Here is a 13,747-nt window from a genome sequence, read left to right as displayed (position 1 = left end):
CAATATAATGCCAGATATGCCTCCCAAGAGCTCAAGCTGCCCCTCCCCGTTCTATTCCTAATAGCCGCCCTGAGAGATGGTGACTGGTCGAAGGCTCTGATTTTCACGGCTGAGTGGAGATTCAAACCCAGTCTCCTAGGTCCTAGTTCAGCACTCTTATTACACCACACTGAAAGAGTCAGCAACTTGCAGAGATGATGATGATGATGATGATGATTATTATTATTAATTATTTCTACCCTGCCCACCTTGCTGGGTTTACCCAGCCACTCTGAGCGGCTTTCAACAGAACATTAAAAACAAAATAAAACTTCAAACATTAAAAACTTCCCTAAACAGATGTAACCATACGAGGGAGCAATCCTAACTATGGGAAGCCAGCGCAATTTATTCCGGTTTAGGTGAAGCTGGTGTAAAGCATGCCTCACCCAAATCTGTTCAGGAGCAATGTTCCTGCCAGCTGAGCCATTGTAAGCCCAGCAGAGGGAAAACAAGCCTTTAAAACAGAATTTAGCTCACGCTGCCCTCTTTGCTGGTGTAAGTTGCACTGGGTTGCCTGGTCACATGTTTGGGCAGAATGGGGTTAGGATCCAGCATATTCCCACCATAATGCTCTATTCCCCATCTCCAGGTCAAGGTGGAAATAGGTAAGGTAAAGGTAAAGAACCCCTGGATGGTTAAGTCCAGTCAAAGGCGACTATGGGGTGCAGTGCTCATCTCGAGGGAGCTGGCGTTTGTCCACAGACAGCTTTCTGGGTCATGTGGCCAGCAGAACTAAACCGCTTCTGGCACAACAAGACTCCATGATGGAAACCAGAGTACATGGAAATGCCATTCCCGCCAGAGCGGTACCTATTTATCTACTCGCACTGGTGTGCTTTGGAACTGCTAGGTTGGCAGGAGCTGGGACAGAGTAACGGGAGCTCACCCTGTCTCGAGGATTCGAACCGCCAACCTTCCGATCGGCAAGCCCAAGAGACTCAGTGGTTTAGACCACAGCTCCACCCGCATCCCTAAAAGGTGGGAATATCCCCTGCCTGACACCCCTGGAGAGCTGCTGCAGTCACTGTAGACAATACTGACAATACCAAAGGTCTGACTTGGTAGAAGGCAGCTTCTCTGGGCAGCCCATGTCCCCCTTCTTTTTCACCCAACAGGCAGACACCAGTGTGGTCTGTTGCTGTGTAGTGTGTCATATTGGCAACTTCTTTCCATCATGGCTCCTGCAACGTGCCCCTAAAGGTAAAGGTAAAGGGACCCCTGACCATTAGGTCCAGTCGTGACCGACTCTGGGGTTGAGGCGCTCATCTCACTTTATTGGCCAAGGGAGCCAGTGTACAGCTTCAGGGTCATGTGGCCAGCATGACTAAGCCGCTTCTGGCCAACCAGAGCAGCGCACGGAAACGCTGGTCACCTTCCTGCGAGAGCGGTACCTATTGATCTACTTGCACTTTGACGTGCTTTCAAACTGCTAGGTTAGCAGGAGCAGAGACGAGCAACGGGAGCTCACCCCGTCACGGGGATTCAAACCGCCGACCTTCTGATCAGCAAGTCCTAGGCTCTGTGGTTTAACCCACAGCACCACCAACGTGCTCTAGAGGCCTCATTAATAACTTTTGGTACATGTACAATTCTGGAGTTCAAGGTGCAAGATGATAACAGGCTGGCCAATTCTTATAATGACAGCAGCTAAGATTATCCGCCCCCCCCCCCCCGGGGACAGAGGAAGGTGTTTTGGAAAGCGACAAGAGAAACACCTGCCCACCGTCTCTGTCGAATCAGCTTCAATGCAAATAGAAGCTGTGGGAGCACAGAGGGAGCCCTTTAAGTTGGCAGGCTTCCATTTAAAACATCTTATTAGCACCAGCCTAGATGCACTTGGGAGTAATTTGGCTGTTAACATCTCCCAACTGTGTCTGAGCTAATGATCCCTGGGAGTCACCCACAGGCTTTGACGGTGTGAATTCACCAAGGAGGAATTTACACGAGAGATTCTTAATTATCATCATCATTTTTTAGTGCCTTTAAAAAATGCTGCGCGCTAATGGGTGTTTAGCTGTTGTGGCTTTCCCCAAAAGAATTATGGGACTTTACTTTGATGATGGTGTTGTTGAGAGAGTGCCTGTAACAAAGGGATCGTTTCTTTCTTTCTTTTTAAAAATTTTTATTAGAATTTTCGACATAACAGTTTATCAAAAACATATCATCCTCATTTTCCCCCTTAGTTTTCCCCTCCCCAAGAAAACCCCCTCCCACCAGCAGACTTCCCTCAGGTCCTCTCTGTGGTATTTCAACATATGCTATTCTCTGCATATTGTAAAATTGTAAAGATGCTTAATTTATCTGTCTACATGTTACCAATACAGTGGTACCTCAGGTTACATACCTTTCAGGTTACACACGCTTCCATTTACAGACTCCGCTAACCCAGAAATAGTGCTTCAGGTTAAGAACTTTGCTTCAGGATAAGAACAGAAATTGTGCTCTGGTGGCGCAGCGGCAGCAGGAGGCCCCATTAGCTAAAGTGGTGCTTCAGGTTAAGAACAGTTTCAGGTTAAGTATGGACCTCCGGAACGAGTTAAGTACTTAACCCGAGGTACCACTGTAATAAATTTGTGCATGTTTATTCAAAACCTGCCCAGGAGTCCAGTTCACTTTGCTGTTTCTTTAAGTACTTTGTAAAAGGTTCCCATTCTTCTTTAAAGTCACAGTTGTCCTTATCACGCAGTTTATATGTCAATTTTGCCAATTCCACATAATCCATCAGTTTCTCTTGCCACAGTTATTTGGTCGGGATTTCTTCGTTCTTCCATCCTTGTACTAGTAAGACCCTTGCCGCCGTTGTCGTGTACATAAAGATGTTCTTCAATTTCCTTGGCAGGACAAAGGGATCATTTCTATACCCAAAGAAGAAAAATCTCCAACAAAAGATTTTGTTTGGATACATTACACAGAAATTTTGCCCACATTTTCACTGGTGTCTGTAAGGTCAATCACGCTTTTATTTTCTAGGCATGCATAGGGAATTCAGAGAGAGGGGAAGATATATGGCTTAAAGTCTTACAGATTAAAACAAGGTTTATTTGTCTGAAGGTTTGATTTCAGCCTCCAAATAAAGTTGTAAAAACAAAAGAATTCTCTACTGCTAAAGTTGCTCACTTACTTTCAAGCTTTACATTTGGTCACTACAGATGTAAGTTATATCTGCAAGGTATTTGCCAAATTCCAACAAGGACTACAACAATGTGCTATACATTTAAAGGAGTCTCATACCTCTTTAAACTTCCATGGCTTCTCCCAAAGGATCCTGAGAACTTTAGTTTGTTAAGGATAATGAGAGATGCATGGAGACCCCATTCCCCTCGGAGCAACGATTCGCAGATATCCCTAAAAAGAGGGATTGACTGTTAAATCACACAGAGAATTGAGGCTCTGAGAGATCATTCCAGTAGCAGCTGCCCGGAGCAATCCTATATACTGTACTTATTTACCTGGGTGTAATTTACCTGGATTCAATGGGACTTAACATCTGAGTAGATGTCTGGGGTTGTTCTGTGACAGACACAAAAACACTGACAGACTAAAAAAACATTGCTCTGACATTTTGTGGGTGGTGATGCCCTGATCTTCCATCAGCAAGGACAACAGCCAGAGATGATGGGAATTGTAGTTCAACACTTTCTCTATGTCAGGGGTCGGCAAACTTTTTCAGCAGGGGGCCAGTCCACTGTCCTTCAGACCTTGTGGGGGGCCGGACTATATTTTTGGGAGAGAGAAAAAAGAACGGATTCCTATGCCCCACAAATAACCCGGAGATGCATTTTAAATAAAAGCACACATTCTGCTCATGTAAAAACATGCTGATTCCTGGACCATCCGGGGGCCAGATCTGGCCCAGTCAGTGATGGCCAAACTCGGCCCTCCGGCTGTTTTGGGACTACAATTCCCATCATCCCTGACCACTGGTCCTGTTAGCTAGGGATGATGGGAGTTGTAGTCTCAAAACAACTGGATGGCCAAGTTTAGCCATCACTGCTCTATGTTAAAAATGCTGTGACCTGACTAAAATTATGGGTTCCTCACATGGAGTCAGGAATGCAAAGGACATCAGATGGACCGAGGGAGACACAAGTCACATCACTTAGCAATTTGGTTAATGATTGGAGAGACTCCAATTTCCATTGGCCAGTCTCTTCCTCACTGATTGATTGATCCTTACAGGCTAGTTCCTGATTGGCAGGAAGAAGGCCACACCTCCTCTTGGCCACTATTTAAAGCTCAGGCAGAAGAAGGAAGACTTGCTTGCTTTGGTGTTTGTGAGAAGCTGAGTCATCAAACCTTCACAATGGAGACTGTAAGTTGTCCAGAGGGAGTGGACTATGAGAGTATGAGAGGAGTTTAGTTTGTTCTTTAATATTAGATAGGGTCAGCTGGTAAGCATTTTAGCTTACTGTTTAATCTTCTTAAGTATATTTGGAAGTCAGCCCGGTAGAATTGATGGAGGCTTAGTTCTAAGTGGAGCTGAGAGATTGCAGCCTTAATGAGTAAGGGAACAGAGGTTGCTGGTTCTGAGTCAATAATAGGTTTCTGCGGCTCATAGTGGCATGCCCATATCTAAGGATTCTTGAATGTTGCTCTAGAAAAACCTCCTTAAAACCGTTCTCCCCAAAAGCTCCGTAGCTGGACAGAATGCAAAAGGAACTAGCAATCCAGTTCTGTCTGGGTCTACGAGGTTGCAAATCCTATTGTGCTTCTGTGTACTTCTGGGTGTACGTGGAATTAGAATTGCAGACAGTGGTAGTAGTTTCCTAGTTCGTTGTCGCATGGGTCAAGGTGGATGAACTGCTCATAGCTGCAGGAGTGCCTTCTGAATGAAAGCTAGTATTGCATGGTACTTAAGGCTCAAAGAACTGCCCTGGCCCTACCGTTTAGGCCGGGTGACATTCCAGCCTCAGGCAGTTGATGCTGGGCCTTGTGAAAGGGTAGCAAATTTGCGGTATCTAACTTCCCGTATTTCCTTACTGCTAGAATAAGGAAAGGTTCCTGTAAATTGTTAAAGGTGGCCGGCTGTGCGTAATTTGCTTGGGGCAACAAAATGTATCTTTCACGGTCATTCCTGTTTTTGCTCGGTAGAGCATGAGACTCTTAATCTTGGGATCATCGGTGGGTGAAAAATTATTGCATTGCAGGGGTTGGTCTAGATCAGTGTTTTTCAACCACTGTTCCGCGGCACACTAGTGTGCCGCAAGATGTTGCCTGGTGTGCCGTGGGAAAAATTGAAAAATTCGAAAGATTTAAAAATAAAATATTTTATAATTTTTCATATTTCTGTTTACTTACTATTTCATAATAAAGTAATTATAAAATACTTTCTTTGTGTTTATTTGATTCCTATTCAAGAAAATTACTTTATATATGGTCAATATAGGCAGAGTTAAATTGTAAAACATTTTCTAATGGTGGTGTGCCTCGTGATTTTTTTCATGAAACAAGTGTGCCTTTGCCCAAAAAAGGTTGAAAAACACTGGTCTAGATGACATTCATGGTCCCTTCCAACTCTACAGTTATGTTTAACCATGAGTTGATTATGAACAGAAGGAGTTAAGGCTACGGCAGTTACTCATGCCTTCAGAGTAGCTATTTGTTGATATAACGGCTGGTAATAAACTAATTTAATTATTGTGCTGTGCATGTGACCAGGCATGCCTTTAGAAATTACTCGGCGGTGCAGCTAGATATTAAATTGCTTAAAGCTCTCTGGGCTTCATTTTCTTATTGTTTTCCTGTTTAGATAATGCCTATTACTTAAATTCACTTCAAACTGTAGCAAAGCAACTCTGCTGTGTTTGGGGCCTTCCGGCATATTCCACAGAGTGCGGCCCTGAGTCTCTGCCCGAAAGTTTTCTCTGATGATTCCACTGGGCTTATTAGGGGTTGTAAATGTTCTCTCTTGCTCTGCAAGCCATGATACTTTGTGGGAGACTTGTGGGTAGGAGGATGCCAGCCATTGTCTGGTTTGGCCTTGAGGAGGGCAGAGGCCTTGTGAGCAAAACGGAAAGGCAAACGCTTAGCTTGCCTCATGATAACGGACATTCCTGAAAAAAGATGTCTTTGATTTTCTTAACCAAAAAAACCATTCCTGTTGGATTGGGTCAGAGAAACTCAAACAACTAGTCTTGCTCATTTACTCATTAACTACATGGAGAGAACCTGCAGCTGGCTTCTTGTGAAACGGAATTGAAATAGCCAAATTTTCTCCCCTGTACACATTTGTAAAGCACTAATGGTTTTCTGTGCTGTTGTAAACAAAAATCTGCCCTTTTTCCCTTATGGGGTCTCCAAGAGCCCATATAGAGTCCTTACGTAGGTTCCCTCTTGGTAGGAGAAAATAACAGAGGCCAACCAGAGAATGTTGAGAAGCAAAGCAGCTAGTAAGCTTGATCTTCATCGATCTGTTGCAACAGGGTGCTCCCCTCACCCGCAGGAGAGGAGGAGGAACCCAGAACAATGGCATGCAAGGCCTTATAAAGACTTTTGAAATTGCCACCCTGTAGATCAAGACCACCCCAGAAACATCATACATACATCACAGAAGGGGTGTAACCTAAGACCACCCCTCAGATACATCACACCTACATCACAAAAAAGGCGGTCTAAAACAGAATTTTGAATGTTGTTTTTCTCCTGTTGTTGTTTATCTTCCATCTGGCAGGCTACTTGATTGGATTGCCTCGGGAGCCTGGCCAGTTTTTTGTAATGATAAATACTTAGTTCCTGGGCCAGGTCACAGGCTCACACCCTATTCATATCTTAAATGTGCCCTTAAGACAGGATTTGTGAGGAAAGAGACAATGGAGAGGTTTCCGACTTTGACCTTGTAGAGAAAACATTTGCTCAGTTTAGGAATCAAAATGGTTCCAGGTTGGTCTTCCTGTGCTGATCTATGTACGTGCTAGGTTGGTACATTTATGAACATTACCATATATCTAAGACCTCAAAATTCCTATCACAGTGCCTCGCCCCACATCATAATTTTGTTCTGAAGTAATGAACTCTTTGTGTGACTCCCTTGTCTGACCTGAACTACACCTGCAACCAGCATATTGCCCTCCAGCTGTTGGGGGCTCCCACTCCATCCTCTCTGGCCATTGACCATTTTGCTGGGGTCTGATGGAAGCTGGAGTCCAGCAAGAGCTGGAGGCAACAGGTGAGCTGTTCCGAAAATGCCTCTTTCAGCTAGATTCCTAGAATCGCTGGGAAACGGGGAAGGCTTATAATTTCTTGCCCTGTGTCCCTGCTCTGCATGTGGGAGCATTCACCTGGAAACCAGCAATAACAGCTGTGTAACACTTTGTCTGTGATCGTGTCCAGACCATAGATTTAAATCACTCATATACGGTACTTGGTTTCCCCTAAAGAATATTGGGAACTGTGGTTTAGGATTTTAACAACTCTCGGCACCCTCTACAGTTCCCAGGAATCTTTGGGAACAAAGCTGTTTTAAAGTGGTACGAGTGTTTTAAATGTATAATACAGATGTGACCTACTTCTCCTGTTGGATCGCTGGTTCCTTCTCCCTTCCCCTTCCATGCATTACAGTTCCCAGGTTTCCTGGGAAAGGGTGGGGGTGTTCCTAACCTTTTTTTGGGGGTGGGCACCAGTCATAACATGGCTGTTGTGGTGGGATTGGGGTAATGCAAAATGGTGCCTGTGGAATTGTGGCGCAATACAAGATGGCGGTGGCAGTGCAACATAAAAAGGTAAAGGTACCCCTGCCCGTACGGGCCAGTCGTGACCAATTCTAGGGTTGCGCATTCATCTTGCTCAAGAGGCCGGGAGCGGGCGCCGTCCGAAGACACTTCCAGGTCACGTGGCCAGCGTGACGAAGATGCAACTGGTGAGCCAGCACCAGTGCCGCACACGGAAACACCGTTTACCTTCCCGCTATAAAGCGGTACCTATTTATCTATTTGCACTTAGGGGTGCTTTCGAACTGCTAGGTGGGCAGGAGCTGGGACCGAACGACGGGAGCTCACCCCACCGTGGGGATTCGAACCGCCGACCTTACGATCAGCAAGTCCTAGGCACTGATGTTTTACCCACAGTGCCACCCGCGTCCCGTCACATAGCAGTGCAGCATAGCATAATGCCCACCACATCTGAAAGACCAGAAGCAGAACATAGCTGTCAACGTTTCCCTTTTTTAAAGGGAAATTCCCTTATTCCGAATAGGATTCCTCTCATGAAAAGGGAAAAGTTGACAGCTATGGACCAGAACATGATATGGACATGTCCCCTCCATCAATGGAAATAATGGCCACTGTCCCCACTTGCTGACAGAAAGAAGCTTGTTACATGTCTCCTTCATTCGGAATAGGTGGATAATTCTGGAACCCAATGAACTGTGGGCATGTTTAAGGGTTTGTGTGTTCAATAATAGAGAGGCCAGGCCAGTGGGGAGTGGGGAAAAGGAAACAATACTTCATTGATTAGGGTGCAGCTGGGCCATTTCTGGGAACTGCAAATATTTGCAGGGAGTTTCTTCCAAGAGAAACTGGAGTGGAAATGGTTCCCCTTTCCAGATAGGAATGACAGTGATAAGATGTTACCTGTGTGCATTCTAATGCTCTTTGTTTCTGCTTTTCCTCCAGCAAATGGTTTTTTCTCACTTGTCAGTCAAGCCTGGTGAATGCATCAAAGTGAAGGGGAAAGTGCCACCAGAGGCCAAAAGGTTTGTTTTGTTGAAGGTCGGCTGGTCTATTTTTGTTGGTGGGGGGAAAAATAGAAAGGAGAATTCATGAATGCCAAGCTCTAAGTACTCTTTGGTGAAGGAACTACAGCAGAGATTTAAAGTCACAAAATATGCAGCAAAGCAGAGCGTGGAAATACAGGCTATATTTAAAATATGCCCCTCCAAAATGTCCCCGTAAAAAAATTCTTTCCAAAGTGTCTCTCTTCCCACTGCATAAGAAAACACCACATGTTTGGTATGTTATAAATGGTTTACTTACAAACTCTCCAAAGGTCAGATTCATGTGCTTCAGAAAAGTTGCACAGGCAGTAAAACCTAGGTTGGTTACAAAGTGGTGAAAGTGCCTAAATTATTGGTATAGGAACTCAATCATGATTTATGAGAGCCATGCTGTTGGAGCAACCAATACATTGGAATGATAAGGTAAAAGATACAGTAAAACCATATATTTTTAATTAGTAATCTGACCAGCCATTACTAAAGGATGCTTAGCTTAACTTTCCTTAAGAATAGATGCTATTTTGTGTGCTTTTATGGGCTCCTCCAGATGAACTGTCCATCCTGCTTTTCAAAGCTTACGTGGAGCTTATACAATGCCTGCTCTTTATTGAGCGTTTGTTCTGACTGTGGAGGCAGAGCATAGATGTTTTGGGGGGAGGTTACATATCTTCCCATTAATCATTATCTGACTCCTCTTAGTACAAGCAAGTTAAACGGTTCCATGATCACCACCACCAGTCTGTTAAAGGACTTGAAAGATGCAGTCAAATACCTTCAGCACTGGCTTAGCGTGGGTTGGCAGTGCCCGGGGCCACATGGAGGGGGTGAGAGGGAGGTAAATGGATGTAGTACGCTGCTTAACGGCATCCGCATCACCCGGGAGATCACATCTGCAGAGATAAGAGTTGACTTCCTTTGTCTGCAGAGGTCGCTTCCTGGTTCACATGAAGAAGTTGTTTTCAACGGAGCCCAGCGACAGAAGCACACAACTGTATTGAGGCAGCACCAGGTGTTGAAATTTGCGCCCCGGGTAACTGCCCCCACGCTACACCACTGCCAAACAGGACTTTAGCCAAGTCACAAACCCAGGCTAGGTTCTTGTCAATCAGCAACAGTATCCTACTTCCGATATCACCATAACAATAGAACCGTTAGACTTTGTCTCCGCCAGCTCCTGCTAATCCACCTTGTGAGTGCTTGTCTCATGTGGTCCTGCCCTCTTTCCAGCTTTGCCCTCAACTTGTGCCACGATGATTCAGACACGATCCTCCACTTCAATCCTCGCTTTGATAGTCACGGAGACGTCAACACCATTGTGTGCAACTCAAAGACGAATGGGCAGTGGGACTCGGAGCTGCGGGAGTCGCTGTTCCCCTTCCAGCAGGGAGAAGACACCAAGGTGAGCAGGAATAGCCCCAGCACCGCCAGAACTTCAAGGAGAGGCAGTGGTAATTCCTCGATTGGGGACCTCCTTGGGCACTGGGAACTTCAAAATAAGTTGGATCCTTGGTCCGCCTGGCATTGACTCTCCTGGTATTAAGTAGTGAGTGGACATAGCAGATGACAGAGATTTCTCCAGGTAGTTCTTTATAAGTAAACTGGAACTGAACTGAACTGCAAACAGCTCAGCCGGCCTGCTTTTATAGGCAGCCGACTGTCAACATTCTAACAACCACCACCCAGGGTTTCCCGCCTAAATTAACACGTGGACCTGAATGAAAACTATATACACGATACCCCTGGTGGCCAGGGTGAGAACTTCAATACATAACACCTGGGTTTCAGGGAGAGGCTACCTGAAGATGCTGAAAAATTGAACCCAGGACTTCTGCATGTGATAAAGTTCCTCTTTCCCCTGGGCTATGATGGGGGTGATGCTCCTTCAGGTATACTGGGCCGAGGCCATTTAGAGCTTTAAAGGTCAGCACCAACACTTTGAATTGTGCTCAGAAACGTACTGGGAGCCAATGAAGGTCTTTCAAGACTGGTGCTCAGCAGCCACTCCCAGTCACCAGTCTAGCTGCCACATTCTGGATTAGTTGTAGTTGTTTCCGGGTCACCTTAAAAGGTAGCCCCACATAGAGCCCATTGCAATAGTCCAAGCAAGAGATAACCAGAGCATGGTGAGACAGTCCATGGGCAGATAGGGTCTCAGCCTGCGTACCAGATGAAGCTGGTAGACAGCTGCCCTGGACACAGAATTGACCTGCGCCTCCATGGACAGCTGTGAGTCCAGAATGACTCCCAGGCTGCGCACCTGGTCCTTCAGGGGCACAGTTACCCCATTCAGGACCAGGGAATCCTCCACACCTGCCTGCCTCCTGTCCCCCCAAAACAGTACTTCTGTCTTGTCAGGATTCAACCTCAATCTGTTAGCCGCCATCCATCCTCCAACTGCCTCCAGACACCCCCTGCAATGCAGGCATCTCAACACATGGTTTCCCATCCAATTTGAAACCATACCAGACCCTGCTTAGCTTTTCAAACGTTCTAGCAATTTTATTGCTGCACCGCTAGAGGGAGAGAAAGGATAGATGTGTTTTGTGTGAAAAGCATCAATTAGCTGGTTTATTTTCATTAAAATGTTAAAACAGAGGGTTGCATCCATGTCCTGTTTACAGTAGACTCATTGAAATGAATGAGCTCAATTTTTCCATGCCTATTAATTCAGGGAGCCTACCCTAAGTAGAACTGGCATTGGCTACAACTCTGAATTTCTCTCCCCAACCTTAATTTCTACAGCCAAATGATGAGGGTCATGGTTTCAGGTTGAACTGTCCTAACAGAACCCCCAAACAAAATTGGGCAGGAGGTGCAATTGCAAGGGTGATAGTAGTTTATTTCCCTCCCTCCCTCCATTAATCCACTCCTGTTTGGGCCATAAATCTCTTGGAAGCATCTAATTGCCTCTTTCCAAGGATCAACCCATGACCCTAACTCCTTGACTCCTCTTCTTCCTAGATCTGTTTGTCCTTTGATTATGAGGCAGTGACTGTGAAGATCAACGGAGACCAGGAAGTCAAGTTCCCTAATCGGCTTGGGGCGAGTTCTGCAAAAATATTCTCGGTGGAGGGAGACATTGCGATCAAAAGTGTCAAGTTTGACTGAAGTTCAGCCGTATCTTATTTTGTATGTCTATAGAAGGAAAAACAGAAAATAAAATGTGTTGCTTGACCTTATCTGCCTTGCCATTTTCTTGGGGATGCCTTGTTGTTGTTTAGTCATTTAGTTGTGTCCGACTCTTTGTGACCCCATGGACCAGAGCATGCCAGGCACTCCTGTCTTCCACTGCCTCCCGCAGTTTGGTCAAACTCATGCATGCTGGTAGCTTTGAGAACACTATCCAACCATCTCATCCTCTGTTGTTCCCTTCTCCTTGTGCCCTCCATCTTTCCCAACATCGGGGTCCTTTCCAGGGAGTCTTCTCTTTTCATGAGGTGGCCAAAGTATTGGAGCCTCGGCTTCAGGATCTGTCCTTCCAGTGAGCACTCAGGGCTGATTTCCTTCAGAATGGAGAGGTTTGATCTTCTTGCAGTCCATGGGACTCTCAAGAGTCTCCTCCAGCACCATAATTCAAAAGCATCAATTCTTCAGCGATCAGTCTTCTTTATGGTCCAGCTCTCACTTCCATATATCACTACTGGGAAAACCATAGCTTTAACTATATGGACCTTTGTTGGCAAGGTGATGTCTCTGCTTTTTAAGATGTTGTCTAGGTTTGTCATTGCTTCTCATTGGATTCCTATTGACATACAAATACCACTCCATTCTGGGAGGCAAACAGATACCAGCCAACGACAAATGCAAACTTGGATTAAAGTTAGATTGTTCCTGATTTGAATTCCAGGTTTTCTCCTTGGCTAAGGTGCGAATGCATGCATGATTTCATTATCTTCAATGAGATTTATCTAGAACCCATGTTTCATTGAACTTAATTTAGTGTTTTTACCCTGCTGCTCCCAGATCAACAAAAATGAAACAGTCCCAGTTCTTGGGTTTAGAATCTTAAAAAGACAACACAAAAGGAAAATGGATTGGGAGGAGGAAGTAAGCAAACTCAGACCAGTTTTTAGTTACAATTTCTTTTAATGACCAGCTGGGATGGAAGCTGTTCAAGGAGAGCAGGAGCCAAAAGTTGTGGCTTTCTCTTCTCTTACCTCCTGACAGGTTATCATTTCAGGTGACTTCAGTAAATAAGCATTTAATAGAATGTATAGAAATGCAATAATTCTGCCAGTGAAGTTGTGAAGCAAAAGCACTGAGCTCTTTCAAGGTGTGGCACAACTCTCTGGCTGTGTACACACACCATATGCTTAAAGGACCCTCCCCCAAAATGCTGGGAACTCTAGTTTTAAGGATGCTAAGCTTTGTATCTCTCTGAGCGTAAACTACAGCTCCCATGATCTTGCAGTATGTGTGAAAAGTACAAATGCCGCCTTGGCCTTATGTATTTGAGCTTCTTGGTGACAGCAATCCGGTCCCTTGGTGCCTTAAAATAATTGAAATTGAAATACTTTACTGTCACTTGTACAACTTGTATACAGTGAGATTACATGAATACCCAGTGTAATACAATGAATGCAGTACAGTTGTACCTTGGAAATCGAATGGAATCTGTTCCGAAAGTCCATTCAACTTCCAAAACATTCAGAAAGCAAAGCGTGACTTCTGATTGGCTGCAGGAAACTCCTGCAGCCAATCGGAAGCCCCGTTGGACGTTTGGCTTCGAAAAGAATGTTCAAAAACTGGAACACTCACTTCTGGGTTTGCGGCGTTTTGGAGCCAAAACATTTGAGAATTAAGCTGTTTGAAAACCAAGGTATGGCTGTACTTGAAAGAAATGAGTTCAGATTTTTCCTTCACCATAATATGGTAACTGTCTCCTTACAGCTGTCTTTGTTTAAATTTTTTTAATTTTGTTTCGACTATGGCAGACCAACCTACCTGTAACTAGTTTAACATTATGGCCAACCCAAATGTCACAAATTGGTGAGC

General features: G+C 45.0%; 2 protein-coding genes across 5 annotated transcripts in view; one reads left to right on the top strand and one right to left on the bottom strand.

Annotated features, from left to right (window-relative positions):
• LOC309364742 (uncharacterized protein) overlaps window positions 1–3,390 on the bottom strand; it is a 30,103-nt gene extending 26,713 nt beyond the window's left edge. For 2 of the 3 annotated variants that reach the window (XM_081902569.1, XM_081902570.1), the window contains exon 1: window positions 3,274–3,387. The gene's annotated coding sequence lies outside the window, so the exon portion shown is untranslated. Of the gene's footprint in view, window positions 1–3,273 lie in introns of all 3 variants that reach the window. The other variant, XM_081902571.1, reaches the window with a different exon arrangement.
• An 850-nt stretch (window positions 3,391–4,240) lies between these two features.
• On the top strand, window positions 4,241–11,930 carry LOC309365227 (galectin-1-like). Of its 2 annotated transcripts, none has more exons than XM_081903458.1 (4): window positions 4,241–4,354; window positions 8,652–8,731; window positions 9,980–10,151; window positions 11,714–11,930. In XM_081903458.1, exons 1-4 carry the CDS (start codon window positions 4,346–4,348, stop codon window positions 11,858–11,860), a joined length of 408 nt encoding a protein of 135 aa, XP_081759584.1. In that variant the 5' UTR covers window positions 4,241–4,345; the 3' UTR covers window positions 11,861–11,930. The 2 variants fall into 2 exon arrangements, with proteins under 2 accessions (XP_081759584.1, XP_081759585.1); XM_081903459.1 differs by lacking the exon at window positions 4,241–4,354 and adding an exon at window positions 7,189–7,207.
• The last annotated feature ends 1,817 nt before the right edge of the window (window positions 11,931–13,747 follow it).

The sequence above is a fragment of the Podarcis melisellensis genome (genome assembly GCF_964234715.1).
Source record: "Podarcis melisellensis genome assembly, chromosome: 2".
Classification (NCBI taxonomy): Eukaryota; Metazoa; Chordata; class Lepidosauria; order Squamata; family Lacertidae; genus Podarcis; species Podarcis melisellensis.
Note: the sequence above shows the minus strand (reverse complement) of the source record. Positions and strands in the feature narration are given on the sequence as shown.